Source organism: Callospermophilus lateralis, chromosome 5, assembly GCF_048772815.1.
Source record: "Callospermophilus lateralis isolate mCalLat2 chromosome 5, mCalLat2.hap1, whole genome shotgun sequence".
NCBI lineage: Eukaryota > Metazoa > Chordata > Mammalia > Rodentia > Sciuridae > Callospermophilus > Callospermophilus lateralis.
This window is the reverse complement of record NC_135309.1, coordinates 147,950,557-147,972,763: the sequence shown is the minus strand read 5'-3', so window position 1 is coordinate 147,972,763 and position 22,207 is coordinate 147,950,557. Positions and strand designations below refer to the sequence as shown.

The window sequence follows — 22,207 nt, the reverse complement described above, 5'->3', positions numbered from 1 at the left end:
CGGCTCTTGCCTTGGCTCTGTGGACCTGTCTGCGGAACCTCCAGAAGACATGTGCACATGTGCACACATGTGAGCACATCACTAGCGCTCACCAGTTTCTGTCACCAAAGAGCATTCTACTTTTTTCTTTACTCTTTTTACTAGTCTTCATTCCTTCCTGGGAGACATGCACATTTGGTTTTTACTACCAGGAGACCAGGATGGGGGGGGGGGGAATTCATCTGATTGGCCTGCTGGTTGTCTTAGATGAGGATACTGTGGCGGGTACTTCAAGGGGGGCTTGTTCCAGATCTTCAAACCTCTTTGCTTCTTCAAAGGTAGTAAAAAGAATCACTTAAGCTGAACTAACTGACTGAGTTCTGATCTGCAGCTGATTCAGACCAGAGAGCCTCTGTCGGGTTCTCCAGATGTGCTGTGGGAGGGGCTGGTGGCAGTACAGTCTTCTGTAGGTTCAGTGACAGCCATTGCAATGAAGACAGACACTGGGGTCCCTTTAAGGAGGATTTGGGAATACAGCATGCAGTGTTGCTTCTGAAGTCCTGACTGGGAGGAGACATGACGATGGACAGCTATGCTGGGACCCCAGCATCCTCTCTGGGAACCTTCGTGCCTGTCTTGATCGGTGGTTCAGTAACACACTACCCCCACCCCCTTACTCCACTTTGGCTTCGGGCTGTAACTGTCCCGAATGCGCCCATTGCTCCTATTATATCTGGTTAGAGGACAGGCTCTGTGTCAGGTTGATCTTGGACGCCTCCCCCTGCTTCCCCAGCCTGTTCCCCATCTCCCTTTTGATGCTCTAAGGTGCCAAATAAGCATGCAGCAGACGACTCACGCCCCTTACCCTAAATTCAAGAGTAATCTGAAATGCCTGATAGGAGTTCTTCAGAGGCTCAAAGGTTACATAGGAGTGGCCAAAGAACTGAGGATACTGAATAAGAATATCTGAAAAGCAAAAAGACAATATGAAAGGATGGTGTTGCCTCATTTCTTCAAAAGCAAAAATCAATATACAACCCTGCCTGGCTACCATCAAGTGGAAACCTTTGCTGATCTGTTCAACTTAGCTTATGTCTTCCTTTCTCTGCTTTTTACACCTACTGTTCTCACTCTTGGGGACTTGGAACTTTGAAAGTGTTGGGAAGTTATTGGATTTGGGGGATTGGTATTTGCTTCCCTAAAAAGAAATGGAAGGCTTTCAGACCACTGCCAGTCACTTTCCAGATACACATTTGTGTAATGTAAAATTGGCCCAACTATGGTCCTTGTCACCCTCATGCCCGTGTTCTTCTGGCAAAGCAGCTTTCTTGGTAGAGATGAGTCAATTCTAGAGCCCACCTCTCCAAGGTGCTACTGAAATGACTTAATGGTGGCTGTTCCAAAAGGACTACCCATCTGACACACAGGAGATGGACTCTACGATTAGAAGCAGTGGAAGTTGCTTCACAAGTTGCCTTGCTCAGCTAATTTATTGACCAATATGAGGAGCAAAGGGCCTGTCCTACAAATGAAATAGAAGGAGACATGTTTGGATCACAGTGCTCACATCTGGCTCTCCATGGGGCCCAACCACTGCCACATTTTCCCCCGGAGCACCTACCATCTGAGCAGCTCTCGCCACCTTTGCCCAGATTGCAATGGCATCGTGAGCCCCCCCAGGTGTAGTCATTGACACAAAAGCTGTCAGCAGGGCAGAGGATCTCATCACAAGACTTCTCGAAGAGCCTCGACATCATGGTTACACCCTTCTTCCCCTTCCCTTCTGCTGGAGTGGGCTGGAGAGCCACGGTAGTTGTGGGGAAAGATGCTGAGGTAGTGGGGGCAGGTCTGGAAATGGACTCGGGGTCGGACAGAGAAGTTTCCACCAATACTTTCTTATTCCCTCCTTTGGTAGCAGGAAGTGGTTTCACCTAAAACCAGAGAAGAAAAAAATTCAGCATAAAGACTGAGCATGGTAATTAGACTGCTTTACTGTGGAGGTTGCTGAATTCTTAAAAGTATGGTCGCTATTAGTACTTTCCCCAAACCCCGAGATGGAGATGGGGCAGAAGCACTGACCCCAATTTATGGATGAAGAACTTGACATGGAGATTTTAAGTACCTTTTATTACTCAGAAAATCAGTGGTAATGCTGAGATTATGTGAGTTGTTCTTACTACATTATTACAAAGATGCACTATTTGTTAAGGAATTATTATTTCCTTAAAATAACTGATTTTATAAAATTTCATTGGTGGGAAATCTAACTAGGTTTTTGCCAGATTGTGGGATCAGCAGGCAGCGCTGTCTCAAGAACTTCAGCATGGCTGGATCTTCTCTACTACTAATTTATGCTCTCCTTGAGCCTCAGAGTCAGAGGAAATAAACATATGTTAAAAGCAAATGAGTCAATTTAAGTTTGAAGTAAAATGTTTATGCTCCACTGGCTACATTGCCTTGTTCAGCAAGAAAGCTAAAGTCTGTGGGTTTGCAGAGCAGAGAGGACTGTTACCTCCTCAAAGGAAATGTCCAGATCTAGGTCGTCTTCAAATCCATCATCATCCTCTCCAGCACCCATGTCTGTGATATAACGAGGTCCATAACGGCCACTTCCTGCTTCCTCAGGGCCTTCACAAAGAGAAGCAGCACATCTTGTGTCAACCTGAACCTTTGCACTATTATCTATCCTAACTATGTAGATCAGGATCCAAGGAATTCAAGGCAATAGATAGAGGAGGCATCAATGACAGAGGAATGCAAAAATGCTTCCCCTTATAAGTGATTCAGGAAACGCCGATTAATATCAGAAAAAAAGCCGTTTTGAACTGACAAGCTGACAAAAATTTGAGTGGGGTAGTAAAAATATTACCAAGAATGGGATCCACGGGGACTCATGTTAGATGTGTAAACGGGTACAACCATTTCGCAAAACACTTAGAAATAGTTAATGTTAAGTCAAAAAATGTTCATGCCTTTTCACCCACCAATCCCACAACAACTTACACAGCCTACAGAATTCTTGCATCTCTCTGCTCTACAGGTATGTGCAACACAATATCACAGCATCAGAATTTATAACAGCAGGACTGGGGATGTGGCTCAGTGGTAGAGCACTTGCCTAGCAAGCATGAAGCTCTGGGTTCAATCCCAGCACCACCCAAAAAAAAAAAAAAAAGTAATAGTAAAAATTATCCCCAAATTGCTATTTAGAAGAAAAAAACAACAACATTTCAATGTCCACTAACAGAGAATGGATAGATTAATTACAGTCTACTTATGGAATGGAGTACTGTATAGCAAAGGATGTGGGGGAAAAAAAGGCATTTAATGCACCAACAGGGCTTAATCTTACATGATTTCATGCAAAAAAAAAAAAAAAAAAGCAAGTCACAAAAGAACACATCCAATTTGATGCTATATATGCTAAAGTCACCAACAAGTAAAACTTTATGTATTATTTGGGGATACATATGTGTGTAATTTAAACTCTTAAGAAACTAACTAAACTCTTAAGAACTAACCCACGGAGATTGCAAGAGGGATATGAACAAGGAGGGACAGGCAGGGGCTGCAGGGGGTGCTGTGCAGTACTCTGTTTAAGACAGGCGCTGGACGCACAAGTGTTGGTGGTATTTTATATACATCTTCTATATGTATATGCCTTCAATATTTGAAGTATTCCATTAAAAGTTCTTTAAAACAAAGAAGGGAAATTATAATAAATACTCTCACATCCAGCAAAAAAAGAGGCCTTGTGTGCATCCTGAAAGACAACCACTTCCATGGCTCTTAGCAGGACAATGGGATCTTTCATCACAGGAAGGTGGCTCAAATGGATTCTTAGGGGCAGAACAAGCCATTGTCTCCCAAGGGATGGGCAGATGATGTTTTTGTTCAGCTGTCATTCATGGAATGCACTGATCCACCAAGCTCTGGAGTTGGGCTGCACATAGGCAGCTCTCCACTAGGGGTAAAGGCCTTTCCAATGCTGCAGCAGAGACCCTCCATTTGGGGTTTGGGTGAGCAGGAGGCCTCGCTGTGAACTGAGCATGCCAGGTAGCAGCCTCTGGGAGAGTCAAAACTTTGGCAAGAGAGATTGACTACGGCAGGTTGCTGATGCCTACTAGCTGTTAGAGAGGTCTAGTGTTGATATGACTGGAAAAAAAAATGGTGATTTTATAAAAAAGGGAATATGACATTAAAAACAACTGAACTTAATAAAGCATTCCAGAAAATTATTTTTCTCCTTGTCTTAATATGTTTGGGCTGCTAAAACAAAAACACCTAAGCTGGGTGGTGTATATATATATAACCAGTATTTACTTCTCACAGTTTTGGAGGCTGGAAAGCCCAAGATCAAGGCACCAGTAGATCCAGTGTCTGAAGGACAGTTCTCACATGGCGGAAGAGGAAAACAAGAGTCCCCAGGCCTCTTGTGTGAGGGCACTAATCCCATTCACAAGGGCCTCCTCCTCAGCCAAATCACTTCCCAGAGACCTCAACTCCAAATATCATCACATTGGGAGTTAAAAATTTAGGGGACTTTCAGTCTATAGCACATTTCTAAGCAAAACAGCAAGCAGATTGAAAAAGGAACTTAAGGAAAAGACAGAATGTCTTTTCTGTTAGGGGTCATGGTGCTAACCAGGTGTCTCCTGGACAAAAAGGGAGAAGCATGGTCAGCTGATGATTTGGTGCCAGGGTGGAATGAGCTGTTCTTGTTGTTCAGGAACATCTTGGTGGAGGTGGGAAAACACAGGGGAGATGATGTTCTCATACCCTCCCCAGTAATTCCCCGTTTTATTTAAAATATCCCATCTGTCAGCTGAAAATTGAAGTTTTTCGATGCCAGATTCATACCTGGATGTGTGTCCTCTCAGCCACCTGCATGCAGCACAGCTGTGCACCAGATGTCTTTACCCAAAAAGCAAGAAACCCCTTGAGAAGAGCTTCCTCCTCTCTCTCCTCATCTTGGAATCATTTTTACCTTTCTCCTGGTCTCTCTCATTTTCTACATCTCTGTCTTCTCTCTCTCTTCCTCGTTCTCCATTTCTGTCTCTCATATATTCAAGAGTTCTTGGATTTCAGAGGAAAGAATCCACTCGGTAGTGGAACACATACATAAAGAAACTGGCTTTTTTCAGCAGTAGGTTGGTCTCTCTATCTCCTGGATGTACTCTTGGCCCTGTGCACAATCCTGACATTCTCCTACAGGTTTTCATCAGGGTCAAGATTCTCTTCATCTTCATCTTCTGGTATGCTATCTGAGAAAACTCCCTACTACCTATGAGATAGGTTCTAGGGTCTTTGGTCAAGAATTCGAGGATCTCCATGATAACAACTCCTCTTTTCGGCTCCCTCTTTCCCCATCATCTTTTTAATTGAAACCTACTGTATTTCCCTCCTTACCAGGTACATTAGGAACTTAACATAGCACATTTCTAAATTTTTCAATAATCTTTCAAGGTAAATATGATTTTTCCCATTTTGTACATAACTAAAGCTAAGGGAGACTAAGTAACTTGCTTTACATCGAAGACTTTGAAACTGGCCCAGGCGACCTCAAAGCCAAGGTCTGTCTGACTCCTTAACTCTCAGTTGCCCACAGAAGACACTGTGCAGGTTGTAAAAGACCTGGATTGAAATTTAGCATACATTGATCATTTTCAGTGTGCTGGAAGATTTTCATATACTGTTTCTGTGAATCCTCACAAAATCCTTTTACATTGGTATTGTTACTGCCATATTTACAATGTGGAGATACAAACTTAGGAAAAGATTAAATAAATCAGTAAAGGCACACAGATAGCAAACAACAGGGTTAAAATTTATCCTTGTTTTATCTTTTTACTATATTATGCTACTTAGGATCTGACTCCAAAGTGTGTTTCTGGCTTCTTTTTCTTCTCTTTGAAAGCCATATTGTGGTCCAACTGGTCTGCAGTTGCCTCCTGAGTACATCTTCTGTTTCTCTACCCCAACATGGTGGTTAATGCTTTCTCCACATTGCCATCTAGTCCCCCTCCCATCTCCTTAGATAGACCCTGCCCATTCTTCCAGTTAGCCTGCATTCTATGGAGACAGAGTTGAAAATGTGTCATTGAAAAATCAAAATCAAGTGACATTTAAAAAAGAGAACATCACAGTCTTCCGAGGAAAAAGGTGGCTTTAAAAAATATGAAGCCATCAAGACCTGTAGGCCATCCCTTCATCTTCTCCTGGATGGAGCTGCCCACCCATGGGTGTATGCCCCCAATTGTGAGCTTGGAAACAGCTTCCATAGCTTGATGAAACAAACCATGTTTGGGGATATAAATGCCATGTTAGGATGGCATTTACTCTTCCTGGACGCTTGGGTTTAGGATACTGCTCTTATATTTACCAACCTAATAGGAACCCTGTGAGAACAAGGACCATATTTTAGACCTCTTTATATCCATAGCTCCCAATGTCTCATAAGAATCCAGCCTAATAGTCATTTTCTGTTTTTAATAAGAAGATAATGAACACAAAAAGGACCGGAGACAGCATGAACTTGAAGAAACCTGGAATTCGAGCTCACTGTCCTTTCTTCCTGATGGTGGTGGGTGATGGCCTCACTACCCTGGGTCTCAAATCCACAGCTTAGAGGAAGTTTTTACCAGTGCTATGTTTTTTGTTTTTTTTTTTTTAAGTGAGCACAGAAGGTACAGTCTAATCTAGTGATAAGAATTCTCCCAGTAGCCTGAGGTTATTGTAATTAAAGTGCATAACTTTATCTCTTTCTACTTGGCACTTTGTTAATTAGGAAAAGAGAACATTAAAAAGGAGACATTTATTAGAATTAGAGTAGTCAACCACAGACTGAATGCTAAACAAATTCAGAGGTTATTCTGCTGTAAGAAAAACTGATAAACAAAACGGATTCTTTTAGGAGACAAAAGGATGACTTTTATTTTATGAAGACAGAATAGATTTCATAGAAATTGTGAATTTCTCTGATGCATCAACTTGTTAATAGTTGGAAACGTTTCTGGTCATAGAATACAAATAGTTAGGAGAGGGACACAAACGGTCTGTGATCTTGATTAAGTCACTTAATCTCCCTGGATCTCGTGTTGTCCGTAAAAATAAGGAACAAGATTAGATTTCATGACCCATGAGACGCTTTCTGGCATTCACGTTCTGTTGCTCTAGAATCCGTGATATTGACTTAGACACGTTGCAGGCATCTGTCACATCAGGCAAAGTTTGAAAAAATAAACATTTTACTTATGTGGATGAAAAAGAAAAAAAAACCAAGCTGGTTCGGTGAGAAAAATCACATGCTCGGGGACTGTAGCTTTGTGTTTAACACTCTGAGGCTCCTGGAAATGTAATCTACCCTTATCCGATTCCATATTCATTCAGCAGTGCTGGGTTGGTCCTTCTCTCAGCAGCTCTTGGCATCATGAGGGTGGGACCCTTATTTCCCTCTGCTGAAGTTCCCATCGTGAAGACAGAGTTTCCCTAAGTCCTCTTGGGTTCCTGTCCAACCGCTTTCCCTCCCTATCCAAGTGGAGACAGTAATCAAGCTGCTGTGTGGAAGCATTTGGCCCACAGTTCTGAGCCAAGGGAGGCAATTCTATCAAAGGATTTAGAGGAGGGAAGAGGAATTTGGGACAAATTTGTTCCCTCTCGCCTTCCCTCTCCAACTCAACCAGAGGAAAGCTGTGACCTGGGTAGGGGGGCTCCTGTGCAAGTCCACACTCAGTGTCCTGTCCCAGAGTCTGGGATGGGCAGAAAGAAGTCCGCAAACCCACTGTGGCTCTTAGGATAAACTATGTCTTCTGACTCAGCCTTTATCACAAATAATGATGGCATCCGATTCTGTCTAATTGTGCTTTCTTATTTCTTAATGCATTCTGAAAGCGGGAAAAGAGGAAAAGTCCTGCTGACTCTGTTTCCTCAAGGTCCAAACACCCACCAGTATCAAGAATGCTTGGAGAGCTGGGTGTAGTGGCACACGCCTGTAATCCCAGAGGTGGCTCAGGAGGCTGAGGCAGGAGGATCGAGAGTTCAAAGCCAGCCTCAGGAAAAGCAAGGCACTAAGCAACTTGGTGTCTCTAAATACAAAATAAGGCTAAGGATGTGGCTCTGTGACCGAGTGACCCTGAGTTCAATCCCTGGTACCAAAAAAAAAAAAAAAAAAAAAGAATGGTTGGAGAGGAAGGGTTCCCCATTAGACAGTAAATCTTGGACAGAAACTGGGTCTCGTTGGTTAGATAGAATATTGACAGATAAGAACTGTGGCCTGGGTCCTCTCAAAGACCCTGTGTGACTGAATCTATCAGCTAGTCTCATCTCACACCAGTGTAGTCTTTCTCACCCTGCTCCATTCTTCCTACAAATTGTTGGAGACATCAGATTTTCTTCTATCTCAGGACCTTTTCATTTACTGGTCCCTATATTTGGAAATCTTATCCTGTCCCTTTGTTTTTTAAAATTCTTTAATATCTCTGCTCAAAACATTTTCTTCCCTTTACTCCAGATAAGGATGAGTTCCCTCTCGAATGTTTTCACTGTTCTTTCCTTTATAGCATTGACTCTGCAATTGCCTGTTTATTTGCATGATGATTTCATAAGTGAGACTTTCCCACTAGATTGTAAAATCCTTAAGAAAATTAATACTGTCCATTTGGTACCATTACTACCTCACTCACTCCTGGCACACTGTAGGAACTTTTAAAAGTGAACTTGTGGAACAGTTGAAACGTAATCTGCAAATCTGACAGCAGCTTCATCCAGGTTCTAAAAACCAAAGTCCAGCCACGGGAGGAACCACACAGAGAGCTTGAAGGCCGTTAATTATCCTTTCCAGGATGTTAAGGAAATCATTCTGCAGAGTTTTCCTGGAAAATAATCCATACTCAGAGCCCTTCCTGGAGTTGATGTTCCAAGTGTCCCTTTTGCATTAAGCTGCTTTGGCTTGGGCTGTCTGCTTTATGTGAAGCCAGGATTGCTCTGTGGCCAGAAATATGATGAAATAGATCTATGTGCTAGCATGAAACAACCATATCCAGAATGACCATTTTAAAGAGGCTTGGTATGGAAAGCTCTGCTGCATGCTGGGAGGTAGGCAGATATGCCAGCACCAACCCCTTCACCTGCTTCTGTTGCAGAGAATAGGGAAGGTGCGTACTAGATTTCTGGGCCTCCTCTGCATCAAGGTTGAGGGAGGAGTCAAGAGGGTTTGGGTCACTAAGATGCAAGTAAAAGTCTGCTAGAACTCCTCTTCCCTCTACATTTTCTTGGGCAGTGAAGGTGGTTATGAAAGCTGAAATAATTCACTGCTAACTGAAACAGATGGTGACTGAACAACTCAATTAGATCCTCTCTGTCTCAGCTGGAAATATGGCAACTGGGTGCCTGTGGAGTGGGTAAGTCACATGAGCCCCGCTGTGCTCCTGAGGACCACAGGGTGGGGTTTCTATTTCTGCATGAGGAAGGCCTGCACAACACCTGCCTCAGCAGCCCAGGGCCCAGAGAGACTACAAAGAAGCTTCATGGTTTCCCTTGTTCTTGTTTTTTTTTCCAACCAATTTTCCTGAATCATTCCCTCTCAATATGAAAAAAGATAATTAATCCAAGGGTATGTTTCTATGGTAGAGGTGGGGTTGCTGGAAGAGAGCAGCTCTGAGTACTACCATAGGAAGGGCTCTTCCTTTCTGCTCACATGCTTTGCAAAACTGTAATATGGCCATTGACCAAGAATGGCACTCCAGGCACCAAGTGACTTCCAGAGCCCTCACCTTAAAGCTCCTCGGATTTCTTTATTTGTATGTATGCACATGCAGAGGAAGTGCTAATGGTGCATAAACCCTGTGGGGCGCTGTCTTTTAAAGAACATCAACCAGTCAACCAAGCATAGTGTCTTTCTCTGCAAGGCTCCCTGCTCCTCTAATGGCTGTGGAAGGTTAAGCAGGTGGCCAGAAACCAAGGTGTGATGCACCTGCTTCTCTGCTGCCTGCCGAATGGCAGGGACTCAGGCACTGCATAATGGTAAACGTGGCTGTGAGCACAGAAGAAAAGACTATGGCTATATCTTCATTGTGGTGTGCTGAAAATATCAGGCTTGCAGTCTTTGTAACTTTTGAGAGCAATGGAAAATAATTCACTCTCAATTTTCTCTGGCAATATCTCAGGACTGGAGGTGGGGTAGGCAGTGTAAAATTTTGACAGGCAATTAAAGCATTTCTAAATGGCTCCCATTGAGATCCAGCATTATGAATACAGGACACACTCATTATGTCTATTAAAGAAGTGAGTGAGTGAAGGAATATTCTTCATAAGAGCCAAAGCTTCCTGCAGGTGCTCTGCATACTCTAAAAGTAAAGTAATTGTTCAAGGTCCCTAGTTGTAATCTGGTAGATACCCTAAGTATCTATTCAGTCTTTTTTTTTTTTTAAGAAGTCAATGGACCTTTATTTTATTTATTTGTATGCAGTGCTGAGACTCGAACCCAGTGCCTCACACATGCTAGGCAAGCGCTCTACCACTGACCCACAACCCCAGCCCACAGTCATTTTTACTAGGAGTTTGGTAGTGACTGTAAACTAATTATTAATGGCAGAAAGCAATTGCCCATAGCATCAGGAGCATACGGTTTTAAAAATTATCTCCCCTCCTCCTTCTGGGATCATTTGGCAGTATATATCAAGTGTTCGAGTTATTTGATTTTATAATTCTACTAATAGGATTTTATCCTAAGAAAAGTCAGGTATAAGAATGTTCATTATCATTTCAACAATTTTAAATGAAATTTAATGGCATGTGATGGGTTCATGCAATGATTTTATGTTTGGAAAAAATGGAAACTATTGGTGACCTTCACACAATTGGTGGGGGTAGAAGCAGATTCGAATGGGTGGAAGAATAAAGAGTTTAAAAAAAAACAGTTACTGTGAATGCAAACAGTTTTAGTTTGAATGTCAAGTGTCCCTCAAATGCCCATATGTGAAAAGCTTGGTCCCCAGCCTCTGGGACTATTGGGAGGAGGTGGAACCCTTAACAGGTTGGGCCTAGTGGGAGGGAGTTATGTCACTTGGGGCATGGCCTTAAAGGGAATACTCAGACCCTAGACTTTCTCTCTCTCTCTTTCTCTCTTCTCCTTCCCTGTTGCTTCCAAACAGCCTCCTCTGCTTCCTCTGCTTCTGCCATGATGTATTGAACTGTTGCAGGCCCAAAGCAATGTGACCAAGTAACTATGGATTGAAACCTCTTAACCACGTTCCAAAACAAACCTTTCCTCCTTTAAGTTTGTTATCTCCGGTATTTGTCATAGTAACGGCCAGCTGACTAACACACCAAAAAATAATAGACCATAATTAGAGCTTGAAGAAAAGCAACGAAATGGGAAGGTAGGGGATGGGTTGTGGGGAAGGAAACTTTTCTGTGAGTAGGGTTTGTATGCTGAAGGGATTGATCATGTAGAAAAGCAGATGGATCATGTAGGAGGGAGAGCGATAATTAATACAAAGTTGACATCTGCAGCGTGACCTCCAGGGGGCTCACTGTGAGTGTGGGTTCAGTTCACACCCTGCATTTGGGAACCAGAGACTATAGCAGGAAGACTGTGATGATAAAGAAAGGGAGACTCAGCTTCTGGGGGCTCACAATCCAGCGGGGAGGGAGACACGCACCTGCAAGAGGATGGCTGCTGTGCTCTGAGTGAGCACTAGTGTCGCTGTGGATTCCCTGTGGTCCTTAAGATGGCCTCACATGGGCCCCCACTGTGGTTCAGTTCCCTTTAGGTATTCTGATGGGCAAACTCTTCAAACTAGACACTCTTTTACCCTCCCATCCCTTGGTCCTTTGATACCAATGTTAAGAAAAAATAATAACCAAAACAAAGTTCTCTATTCAATTAAATGATTGCTCTCCATGCCAAGAGTAAAACAAAGGCAAGATCACAAAGCCTGAGAGTTTACTAGTAAAGGGCCTTCAAAGGTTTATGGAAGAAAATGCTTCAAGAAGAAGGCAAGAATAAGACGCAGAGGCGTGGGCAAGGAGACTGTAATGTATGGATAGATTTCCCAAGCCCGACTGCTCTAAAAGGTCTGAATAAGTCACGGTGACCAGAAGACCAGACAAGAACACCTTGGGGGCTGGGGAGTTTATTTTGGGTCATGTTTTCAGATGTTCAGCCCGTCTCAGTCAATTCCAGCCCCAGAGCCTGAAGTCAGGCAGGACATCATGGCAGAAGGGAACAGAGGAGGAAAGCAGCTCAGCTCCTGGCAGCCTGGAGGAGGAGAGGCAGAGGGGAAGGGCCCACAGGGAAGATGAACCGCGCCAGGGCACGCATGCCTCCGCGGACCCACCTGTTCCAGTCACCTGCCCATCTCCAGTTACTACCCCGTCAGTCCATTCAGACCAGGTTAGACTGATCAGGAGGCAGCTCTAATCATCTCACCTCTGAACGTTCCTGCAGTGACACAGGAGCTTTTGGGGATGTCCAAACCACAACACAAGGCAGAAGAAAATAGTGACAAGCTACGAGTAAGAGAAGGTGAATGGAACCAAATTAAAGCTGGTAAGGTCCTTTTGTTGTTTGAAAGATTGGAAACAGATGTTGAGTATCTTTTAACTGTTAAAATTTGGAAGTTATCAGTTTATAGATAGTAAATAAAAGAATTTACAATTTCATCCCAAGAGAGAAGAAAGAAGGACTAAAACAGTATAGCAAATCCTAGAGAAAACAGGGAAAGAACAGGTTTAAAAAAATCCTCCCAGTCCAATAAAAAAAAAAATGGATAAGGTAGAGTAAATAGTGCAAAATAAGATCAAAGAAAAAAATTAAACACGTTGATATTTATAATAATGGTAAATGGAATAAATATCATTTAAGACCATGCTTATCAGATTGGATTTTTAAAATTTGAGCAATGTGATGCTAAAACCCTAAAGTTCCTAAAACACAGGACAGAAAGATCAAAAGTAGAAGAATGTTAAAGACATTCCAGGCAAAAGAAAAGAGAAAGCTTCGTTTCTATGTTAGTATTGAACAACATCAACCTTAAGGGAGAAAAGAAAAGCATCATTAGTGATAAGGATGATTATTAAAAACTGATTAAAAGAAACACCAGGAATATTCTAAATAAATGATTCCAAACTTTAACTAATATTACAACTTTACATAAATATCAAGAAAAAAAAGGGAGAGGTGAAGGAGATTCTATGGGAAATTTTAAAGTATCTCTCTTAGTAATTGATAGACCAAGCTGACCAAAAAAAAAAAAAAAAAAAAAAAAGAAAAGAAAGAAAGAAAGAAAAAAATAGTAAGGATATGTAAGATTTAAACAATACCTTAAAAATTATTTAAAAATTTTAACTGGACTTTTAAATACAACAGACTTGGGAATAGATCTAATGAAAGCTACGAAGAAAGGATCTTTATGGAAAAAATTATTATGTCGCTCTAAAAGACTCCAAATGAGCTATAACCTGGTCATAGACTGGATGATTCTATTTCACTAAGATGTCAGTTCCTCTAAAATTAACTTAAAAATTCAATATGATTCTGATTTTTAAAATCCCAACAAGACTTTTTATGGAATTCAAAAACTGATTAAAAGGTTTCAATTGAGGAGTCAAAGATCAAGAAAAGAAGAGGCAATTTTGGAAGAACAGGCAGTCTGGAATTACCTACCAGATATCCTGGCTTCAATAAGCTGTAGAGGTTAAGACATTGTGCTACTGAAGTAGGGATAAAGAAACTGGCAAACTAGAGAAGCCAGAAACAGGTCCAGAAATGTATGGAGATCTAATATACCAGAAAGATATCATTACGAATCAATGGGGGGAAAGATAAAGGACTCAATAATTAGTGCTGGGGAAACTAGTCAACTATTTGGAAAAAATATTAAATTAGGTTCTCCATCCTGAGTAAGTCCTAGATTAAGATCCTAAATATAAAAAAACTAAGCCTTTAGAAACAAAACAAAATATATATTGTCTCATGATCTAAAGAAAGAAATAGTAATGAAAAAAGCCAAAACCATACAAACATACAAAACCCAGAAAGCATAAATCATAAAGGAGAAAAATTGAGATGCTTGACTACTTTGAATTAAAATACTTCTGTTCAATAATGGGCACTACAACTGAATTGAAAGAAGTAGCAGACTAGCAGAAGATGTTTGCAACACATAGGTTGTTGATTCAGGATTAGTATCTCAGTAATATACTACACATACAATTAATATATGGGTGTATATCAATAAAATTGGAAAAGCCATATAGTCAACTCATAGGAAATTTTAAAAATGGGGAAGGTAGCACAGCATGATAGCGCACACCTGTAATCCCAGCAATTTGGGTGGCTGAGGCAGAAAAATTGCAAGTTTGAAGCCAGCCTGGGCAATTTAGTGAGACTCTGCCTAACAATAAAAATTAAAAGGGCTGAGGATGCAGTGATAGAGAACCCTAGGGTTCAATTCCCAGTGCCAAAAAAAGAAAAGAAAGAAATGGGAAAGGCAAATCAAAACAAGAGTGATGCATTATTCCATTTTCACTTGACTGATCACATTTAGCAGTCTGATAATACCGAGTGTTAACAAGCATATAGAACAGGAACTGTGAGCACACTGCCAGGGCGGGTAGAGGCTGCTGCAAACACTCTGCAGAATGAGTTTTTGACAGGTAGCGCAGCTGAAGATGTGTAATCATCACAACCTGGCAATTCCTGTTCTGAGCACATGCTCAAGAGAAGCTCTGTACACAACCCCAAGGAAACACAAGACTGTTCACTGCAATATTGTTGCCCATGGCAAAAATCTGGAACATCATCAATGTCCAACGTCAAGATAACTCATTAATAAACTGTGATAAGTTCACATGGTAGAACACTAAAGCTCTGAAGGGGCATCAACTTTATCATGCAACTTAAAAGTAAAAAAAAAAAATAAGTTTATGGATAAATTTTACTGCAAAGAATATGTGGCCTGTCAAACATTTATCACAAAGGCTAAAACATTCAAACCACAGAGTTTACCAATAAATATGTGCATATTAGGACAAGGATTGATACTTGTACCAACAGTAGATACCAAATACAAGCTCCTCTCAGGAAGGAGAAAGTGAATGGAGCTATGAGATACCCTGGAGGCCATCCCATCTCTGTAATGTTTTATTTCTGAAACACTGAAGAAAATACAGCAGAGTTAAAATTCAGCAAAGTTGGGTCACGGTACACAGGTCTTCCTGGTATTTTCAGTATGCTTAAAAGAATTTACAATGCAAAGAAATCAGTGTAACAAAGCCTGAATTTTATTAGGAGATAAGTATTCCCACCTCAGGTAATAAGGAACATAATCCATAGTTCAGAAACATGAATTGGGTATGAATTCTAAGTTCCCCCAGAATGCTGAGAAAAAAACGTCAATGATGTAAAATATTTGAGAGAAAATGATGGAGAACCGGGTCCAAACTAAGGAATTATAATCATGTCTTTGACAGTCCCCAGAATAATGGAAACAAATGTGAATGAAAAATATAAAAACACACCTATGTTCTAGGGTTCAGTAGCACAGTAGGATGATCACAGGTAACATCAATGTATTATATTTTATATAAAAGAGAGAAGGTCAAAAATTCCTAGCAGAAAGAAATGATGCTTATCTGGACTTGATCAATTGTGTACATATACCAAATCATCACCCTCTATTCCATGAAAATATATGTTATTATATGTCAAATAAATAAATTAATTAGAAGATATACACTCTAAAGATAAAGAAATAGAACATCAAACCTTTTCTGAACTGGGGGAGGGGAATGCTACAGACAGAAGGAATTGTTTTAACAAAAATGAGGAGGTCTACACCTAGATAAGATTGACATTTCTACTCTATAAACCAAACATTTAGAATTTAAGATGGTGATTCCTGAATAGAAGATGAGTTGAGCAAGTCAAGAAATATTTGGTTGAAACCCATTATTTAGGAAGTGGTTTATCTAGATGGTGTTTGACTTAGTATAACAAATGAGGAAGGTGAAGGATGGCCGACCTTTTAGAGACAGTGTATGAACCCAAAAGAATCAGATACTATAGATTTATCATTTTAAATTGTGGTCTAAATAAAAACAATTTCTGGTTTCAACAGCACAATGTGCAGTAGGTGGTGGTTTCTAAAAAATACACAAAGAACGTGCTGAATAATCCCAAGGAACACGTTAATCATCAAAACTTGCCATTTTCTAATACTTTTCTTCTGCCAAGTTCAATAACCCTTTCAGAAACACCATCAATCAATGATGATTCAAACTGACACCCTTAATTTTTTACGAGGGTCAGTAAAATCTAGGCATGCAAAAAGTATATCTTTGTTTACAATAAAACCACTGTGAAACTCACTGTTTGGTATCATACTTGATATTCCTTAAGTTTCAGTTCATTTAGTAATTTCTTCTCATAATTCTATCCAGAAAAAAATTATTTTCAGTGAAAAACTTGTTTGTGTCCTTTGGTAGAACATTCAGAGTTCTGTAAGATCTCGATTTCTTTGCTTATTGGAGACTCAGAGTTTAGAGACATCCAGGGCTTATGTGACTGTCTCTAGTTTTATATATTTATTTCTACTTGGCTTGTTATCATCTTATCTTACTTCTTTTTAATTAAGGTATGTGTGTGTATAAAAATTTCTTCAAATCATTTTGCACATGGATTAAATATCAGCAATTTAAAAATACAGCCATCCCTGGGTATGCAGTGGGGATGGGTTCCAGATGTTGAATTTTGATATCCATGGGTGCTTGAGTCCCTTACATAGAATGGTGTCATGTTGCATATAACCTACAAACATCCTCTTGTATGTGTCTGTTTTACTTATGCTATCTAATAAGTATAAATGCTACATAAATAGAAGTTAGACTGTGTCTTTTAGCAAATAATGGGAAGAAAAGATCTGTAACTTTTCTTTCCCAAAATATTTTCTATCTATGGTTGTTCAAATCCACAGATGAAGGATGTATGGATCCAGAGCAACAACTAACTATATATTCAAATGCATTGAGTAAACTTGCATTCTAAAAGCTGGCATGGCTCTGATAGACAAGAATCTTCATTGCAGGTGGAACAGATGAGTGGCATCTATGGCAGGGAGCATCCCATCCACAACCTTCCATAAAGAAAACCACTCTGACTTTGTCCATATTGTCATGAACTGGAGACCATCTCACGTCAGGGAAAGAAGCCTGGCTTAAGTCCTCACCGTGATCCACAATCATACGCAATAGAAAATCGAAAATCCCAAAGGTAGTCTGTGACAGGAGCAAGCTGGCCTCTCTCTGGGTCATGAGATTAATTTGTGCCCAAGAAACCTTTTCAAAAGAAATAGAAACAAGAGTAATCTGTTCTCATTTTCAAATAACTCTTGGCATATTGATTAAGGCCAGCCTGTGGGAGAGGAGGATCTAGAGTTGCCACTAAGGGTCTGTGAGCAGTGAAGCATCACAAAACCACCCTCCATCAGAGAGAAAATCATGAACTGCTAAGAGGAGAATTCACTGTCTGAATAATAAACAGAATCACGTGGTGGGTTCGCCACAGGTTGCTTTCTGGTGGGAGAGTTTCTGCAGTGGTTTGCAACTAGCAGCTTGAGAAAACACAGCTTGCTGGAACTTACTGAATGGGAAAAGATGAGGAGATGGACATGCATGAGGACTTCTGGAGACTGCTGGTCCAACTAATCTAGCATCTGCTGGTGGGGAGGGCTCCTGTTATGAAATCAGGGGCAATGAAGCTAGAGGGGTTGGCTGGGGCAGGATGGCGGAAGACTCTGAGCATCAGACTAAAGAGGTGTCCTTTACCCTGTGGGCAAGGAAGAGTCAGAGAGCAACAGTCTGCAGGTGTGGCTTCACTCTAGCCTAAGAGCAGAGCACAGGCTGGGCTTCTGCCTTCTCCCTGCACCCCCTCCATGTGCTGGTAGCTGGCAATGCCTGTGCGTGCTCTCTACACCCTCCTCAACCCAAAACCCTCTACCTGGATCCTCCTCTTTCTATTCCTTTGGGGGAAATCCCACTCAACTTTTACTGGTCATCTCCAATGTTGCCTCATGATAAAACCTTTGCAGACCTGTCCCCCAGTTCCCTGACCCACAAAACCAGCCACGTGCCTCCTCTGTGCCGAAGAACACCTGGTCTATATTCACACGGTGTTAGTACAGGTAGTCATACAGGTGCTTAGGCACTGGATGTCATCATGAACCCTGGGGGCAAGCATTGCTTCAGTTCTCTTCAAAAGCCTTTAGCAAAAGTAACAATATGAGACATCAATGGCTGAAATGGCTGATCCTTACGGCAACTTATGTAACTAACACTCCCTTACTCTGTGCCTTTCAGAGCTAATATATGATTTATTAAAAAAAAAAAAAAGACTACAATTTCCTTAGATACTTGATTCAGGATTATTTAAGGTATGGATTGGAAACACATGAGCATATCAAAAAATAATTCAGTGAGCATAACCCGATTTCGAAAAGTGGAACCACACAGTGTGAAAACATGAAGTTCTGCATTTGGCAATGGCAGGGACTGTTCTGCCAGACATGTGCCCATTCACACAAACCCTTCTTCGTGTCTGTGCGCACTGGGACGCGGTAGACATGTTATACATTTACGGTGAGTTGCAATCCAAAAAGTTTGGCAAATCCTTCCCGTTGGTTTGTTGTTTCTGGTGTCAGTTAATTTTCCAGTCTGACTGCCATTTTATTGTGAGCAGAGGACAGGTTTCCTAATGTTATTTCTGTACCTTGTCCACCTCAGCACTGTTGACATTTTGGGTTGGCCAGTTCTTTGATGTGGGGGCCTGTCCAGCGAGGTGTAGCATGTTCAGCAGCATCTCTGGCCCCTGGTACTAGACTCCAGGAACACCTTCCCTCCAGCTATGATAACCAGCTGTGGGGGGAGAGGGGTACTGAGGATTGAACTCAGGGGCACTCAACCACTGGGCCACATCCCCAGCCCCATTTTGTATTATATTTAGAGACAGGGTCTCACTGGGTTGCTTAGCACCTCTCCATTGCTAAGGCTGGCTTTGAACTCGCGATCCTCCTGTCTCAGCCTTCTGAGCCCGGACACCACCTAGACATTTCCAAGTGCACCCTGGTGGGGGGTGGATCCCACCCCCAGACCTGGCTGAGTATTGCTCTCTTATTGTGCCCAAAATAACGTGGGGCATTCATGCAGCCTTTAAGGCACATATGTGACAGACCTGAGCCAAAGACTCTGTGGGAACGCACTACGACAGAATGATCTAGAATACTGGACCCCAAAGTTCTTAACCTCTCTCCAGCTTATCACCAGCTTTCTGTGGACCACTGTGCAACGCCCCCAGGCTGCCTGCAGTCTGACCGCAGGCTTGTCCCTGATGTGGCCTGTGGTGTGCAGCAGGACCCAGCAGGTGCTCCGTATCAGAAAGTGTTCTTTGACATAGGAGAAAGGAAAAGGAATCCCGTACTTCTGGCTGAAAGAAGTAGCATTTTGCCAGCAAAGAAGCATCTCAGGGAAGTTATATAGAAAGTTCCCCTCAGGACCATGAAGTCAGAATCAGGTTGCTCTAAAGAGGAGCCAGAAGGCAATAAGTGAGAAGTCAAGGTGGGTGGTGAGACGTGGCGTGGCCCTAGCCGGGGAGGCCTGGCCACGCAGGCAGAGAGCGGGGTTCTGCATCAGAGAGGAGGGCACGGCAGGGAGAGTTGGCCTAAGAGTGCCACAGATCTAACACTCATGGTGACTCTGGGACCCCAGAGTTGGTCCTGTCATGGGGGATATCTCAGTTCCTGACCTGAACCAGGGCAAGTTTGGCTCGGTCCTTAAGCTACCTGCTGGTCCCCAAATCTCCAATTTTGGCTGGACTCTGTACATTTTCATGTCTGTTTTCCCTGAAGCAGTATAAAATCACCTCCCAAGTGAGCTCCTTCTTTGTCACTGATTTCTATACCTTGTCACAGTGATCCTATTTAAAACAGAGGCCATTTCATGTCATTTGGCTGTTCACAGCTTCAAAATATTTCCCCTTAATCTAATACAACAAAATCCCAAGTCCTCACCAGGACCTGCAAGTTTTGCATGCTGCGTCCCCTGGCTAACTTTCTGACCTCATTTTCCATCATTCTCCTTCCCACTTACTATGTTCCTGCCACATGAGCCTTCTTTCTCTTTCTAAAATATACCAAGCCTGCTCCCACCCCAGGACCTTTGCACTTGCTCGTCTCTCACATGGAAGGATTCGGCTCAACACTCTTTTTAAGAGAAACCTTGCTGGATAGCCTGTACCAAAGAGCAGCTCCCTCCATCCTCCGTATCCTATTGACCCCTCGCTGTTCCCCTTATCCTCACCGTTACAGACATCACATTACCTATGTAACATAATGTGGCATGTTGATTTTATTATTTACTTCCTGGCTGATGTAGATCTCCCCACAGGTGTGCTCCGTGAGAGTGGGGACATTGGCTGCCTTGTTTACTGCTAACACCCCAGTACCCAGAAATTGTTGGGCATAAACCAGCATTAAATACGCATCTCTGTGTGAATGAGTGCTTCAACAAGTAAGATAACACTGTAGGCTCAGAACTAGATTCCTTTCTTTATTGGGTATTACCAGAACAGTTTTCGTATGAAAACGATTTGAACCACTGTTGATGTTCAAGGAAGAAAGGGGAGGGGCTGACTGAACTCGAATGGTTTGTAGCTTTCTCGTCTCTTATCTTCATTGTTCTAGTTCTTTATGAATTTGAAGGCCCTTAATTTTATATTAAATAAGTTCATCGTGTCAATTCTATGTATCATTAGGACACAAAATTTTTTATAAGATGTCACCAAGGCCTCAAATCACTGAAGAAGTGTCTTTTTTTTTCTTGTAAATGTTTCCTTTGGTTTCAAAAACTAAAATACAAAATTAGTTGACCTCTCCTATTTAGGCTGGGACTAGTTAACCCCGAAAGGAGTCCACCATCTAGAACATGATGGAGCTTCTCCATCTTGTACTCCAGACAGATGCTGGTGGCTCTTCCTGCTCTGAACATCTGTGAGCTGTCGCCATCTGCTGGGTGATGTGCAAACGACCACCATCTGCTGGATGCCGGTACTTCCCCAAGAACTGCTTCGGGTCCTTCCCTAGAATTCGAGAATCTCAGAATGTTCTGTGGGCTTTGGGAACGCCTTTATGACCATGTGATCAAAACCTCTGATGGGAGAAGTGTTTCACTGGAGATGCAGTTACCTCTTTAAATGTGGTAGATGGTAGGGGAGAAGGTCAGTGTCCCAAGACCAGCCTGACTTTCTATAGCACTGGGAAAGGAAGCTGAGACCACTAGCTTTTTTCTTTTGGTAAAAGGTGCATGCAAACATTATGTGTCAGTAAGAGATTTTTCAATGCAGCTTGGGCTAATGTTACATTAGTGAACCAGCAGGTGAAAGACTTGGGGTCCAAGTGTCATTCCTATTTACTGAATGGCTGCCTATGTGAATCCATCCAACTATAAACATACAGGAGAAGAAATGCGTTGATCCAATCTACTTCAAAGGGCAAATGTGAACTTGGACAAACTAAAAGATAAACAAGGGCACTATCAAGAGGTCCAACTTTGCTACACCTGGAAGGTAATATAAATGTCCATTGGGGAGAAATTAAAGAAGAATTTAATTTCTTAAATTAAGAAAGTGGTAGAACTTCACCCTGTCTTTATTAAAATTAATGATACAGGACTATATTTATATTTAAACTTTTATACAATATAGGTACTAAGCATATGTACTATGACCTTATCATAGGACTAAAAAAAAGAGAGAGAGAGAGAGAAAGAGAAGCAATTGGAAGACATAATATACTAAAATGTTCATTATAGTAATATTTAGATAATTTTTATTTTGATTCTTAATTTTTTTTATGTGATGTGACTTTTTTTCTAGTAATGAGCATGTGGAGCATAATAAACTTTTTCTATTTTAGACAACAAAAATGCCTCCTTTGGCCTTGGGTTATTGTAATGGTTTCCTTAGTTTCCCTGCCTTTGCCCCTACCTTCTAGTGAGAATGATTTTATTAAAACCTAAGTAAGGTCAAGTCCTCCCAACCCTCCCCAACTCCCTGTGAGCAGCTGCCAAGCCCAGCGCTTCCAATGGCCCCAAGGCCTAATCAGCCTCCCCCACTGTACCCACCAGCCCCCACCTCCTTCCACCTCCTCCCACACAGCCCCCTTCTCCAGCCACACTG

The 22,207-nt window shown here is 41.8% G+C and overlaps 1 protein-coding gene across 2 annotated transcripts in view; it reads right to left on the bottom strand.

The window, feature by feature from the left end:
• Egflam (EGF like, fibronectin type III and laminin G domains) overlaps positions 1-22,207 on the bottom strand; it is a 173,837-nt gene that overhangs the window by 44,017 nt on the left and 107,613 nt on the right. For both annotated transcript variants that reach the window (XM_076857391.2, XM_076857392.2), the window contains 3 exons: positions 2,492-2,607; positions 1,601-1,910; positions 845-945 (listed from right to left, as the gene is read on the bottom strand). In XM_076857391.2, the coding sequence (XP_076713506.2) occupies positions 845-945; positions 1,601-1,910; positions 2,492-2,607 (527 nt within the window). The remainder of the gene's footprint in view (positions 1-844; positions 946-1,600; positions 1,911-2,491; positions 2,608-22,207) is intronic.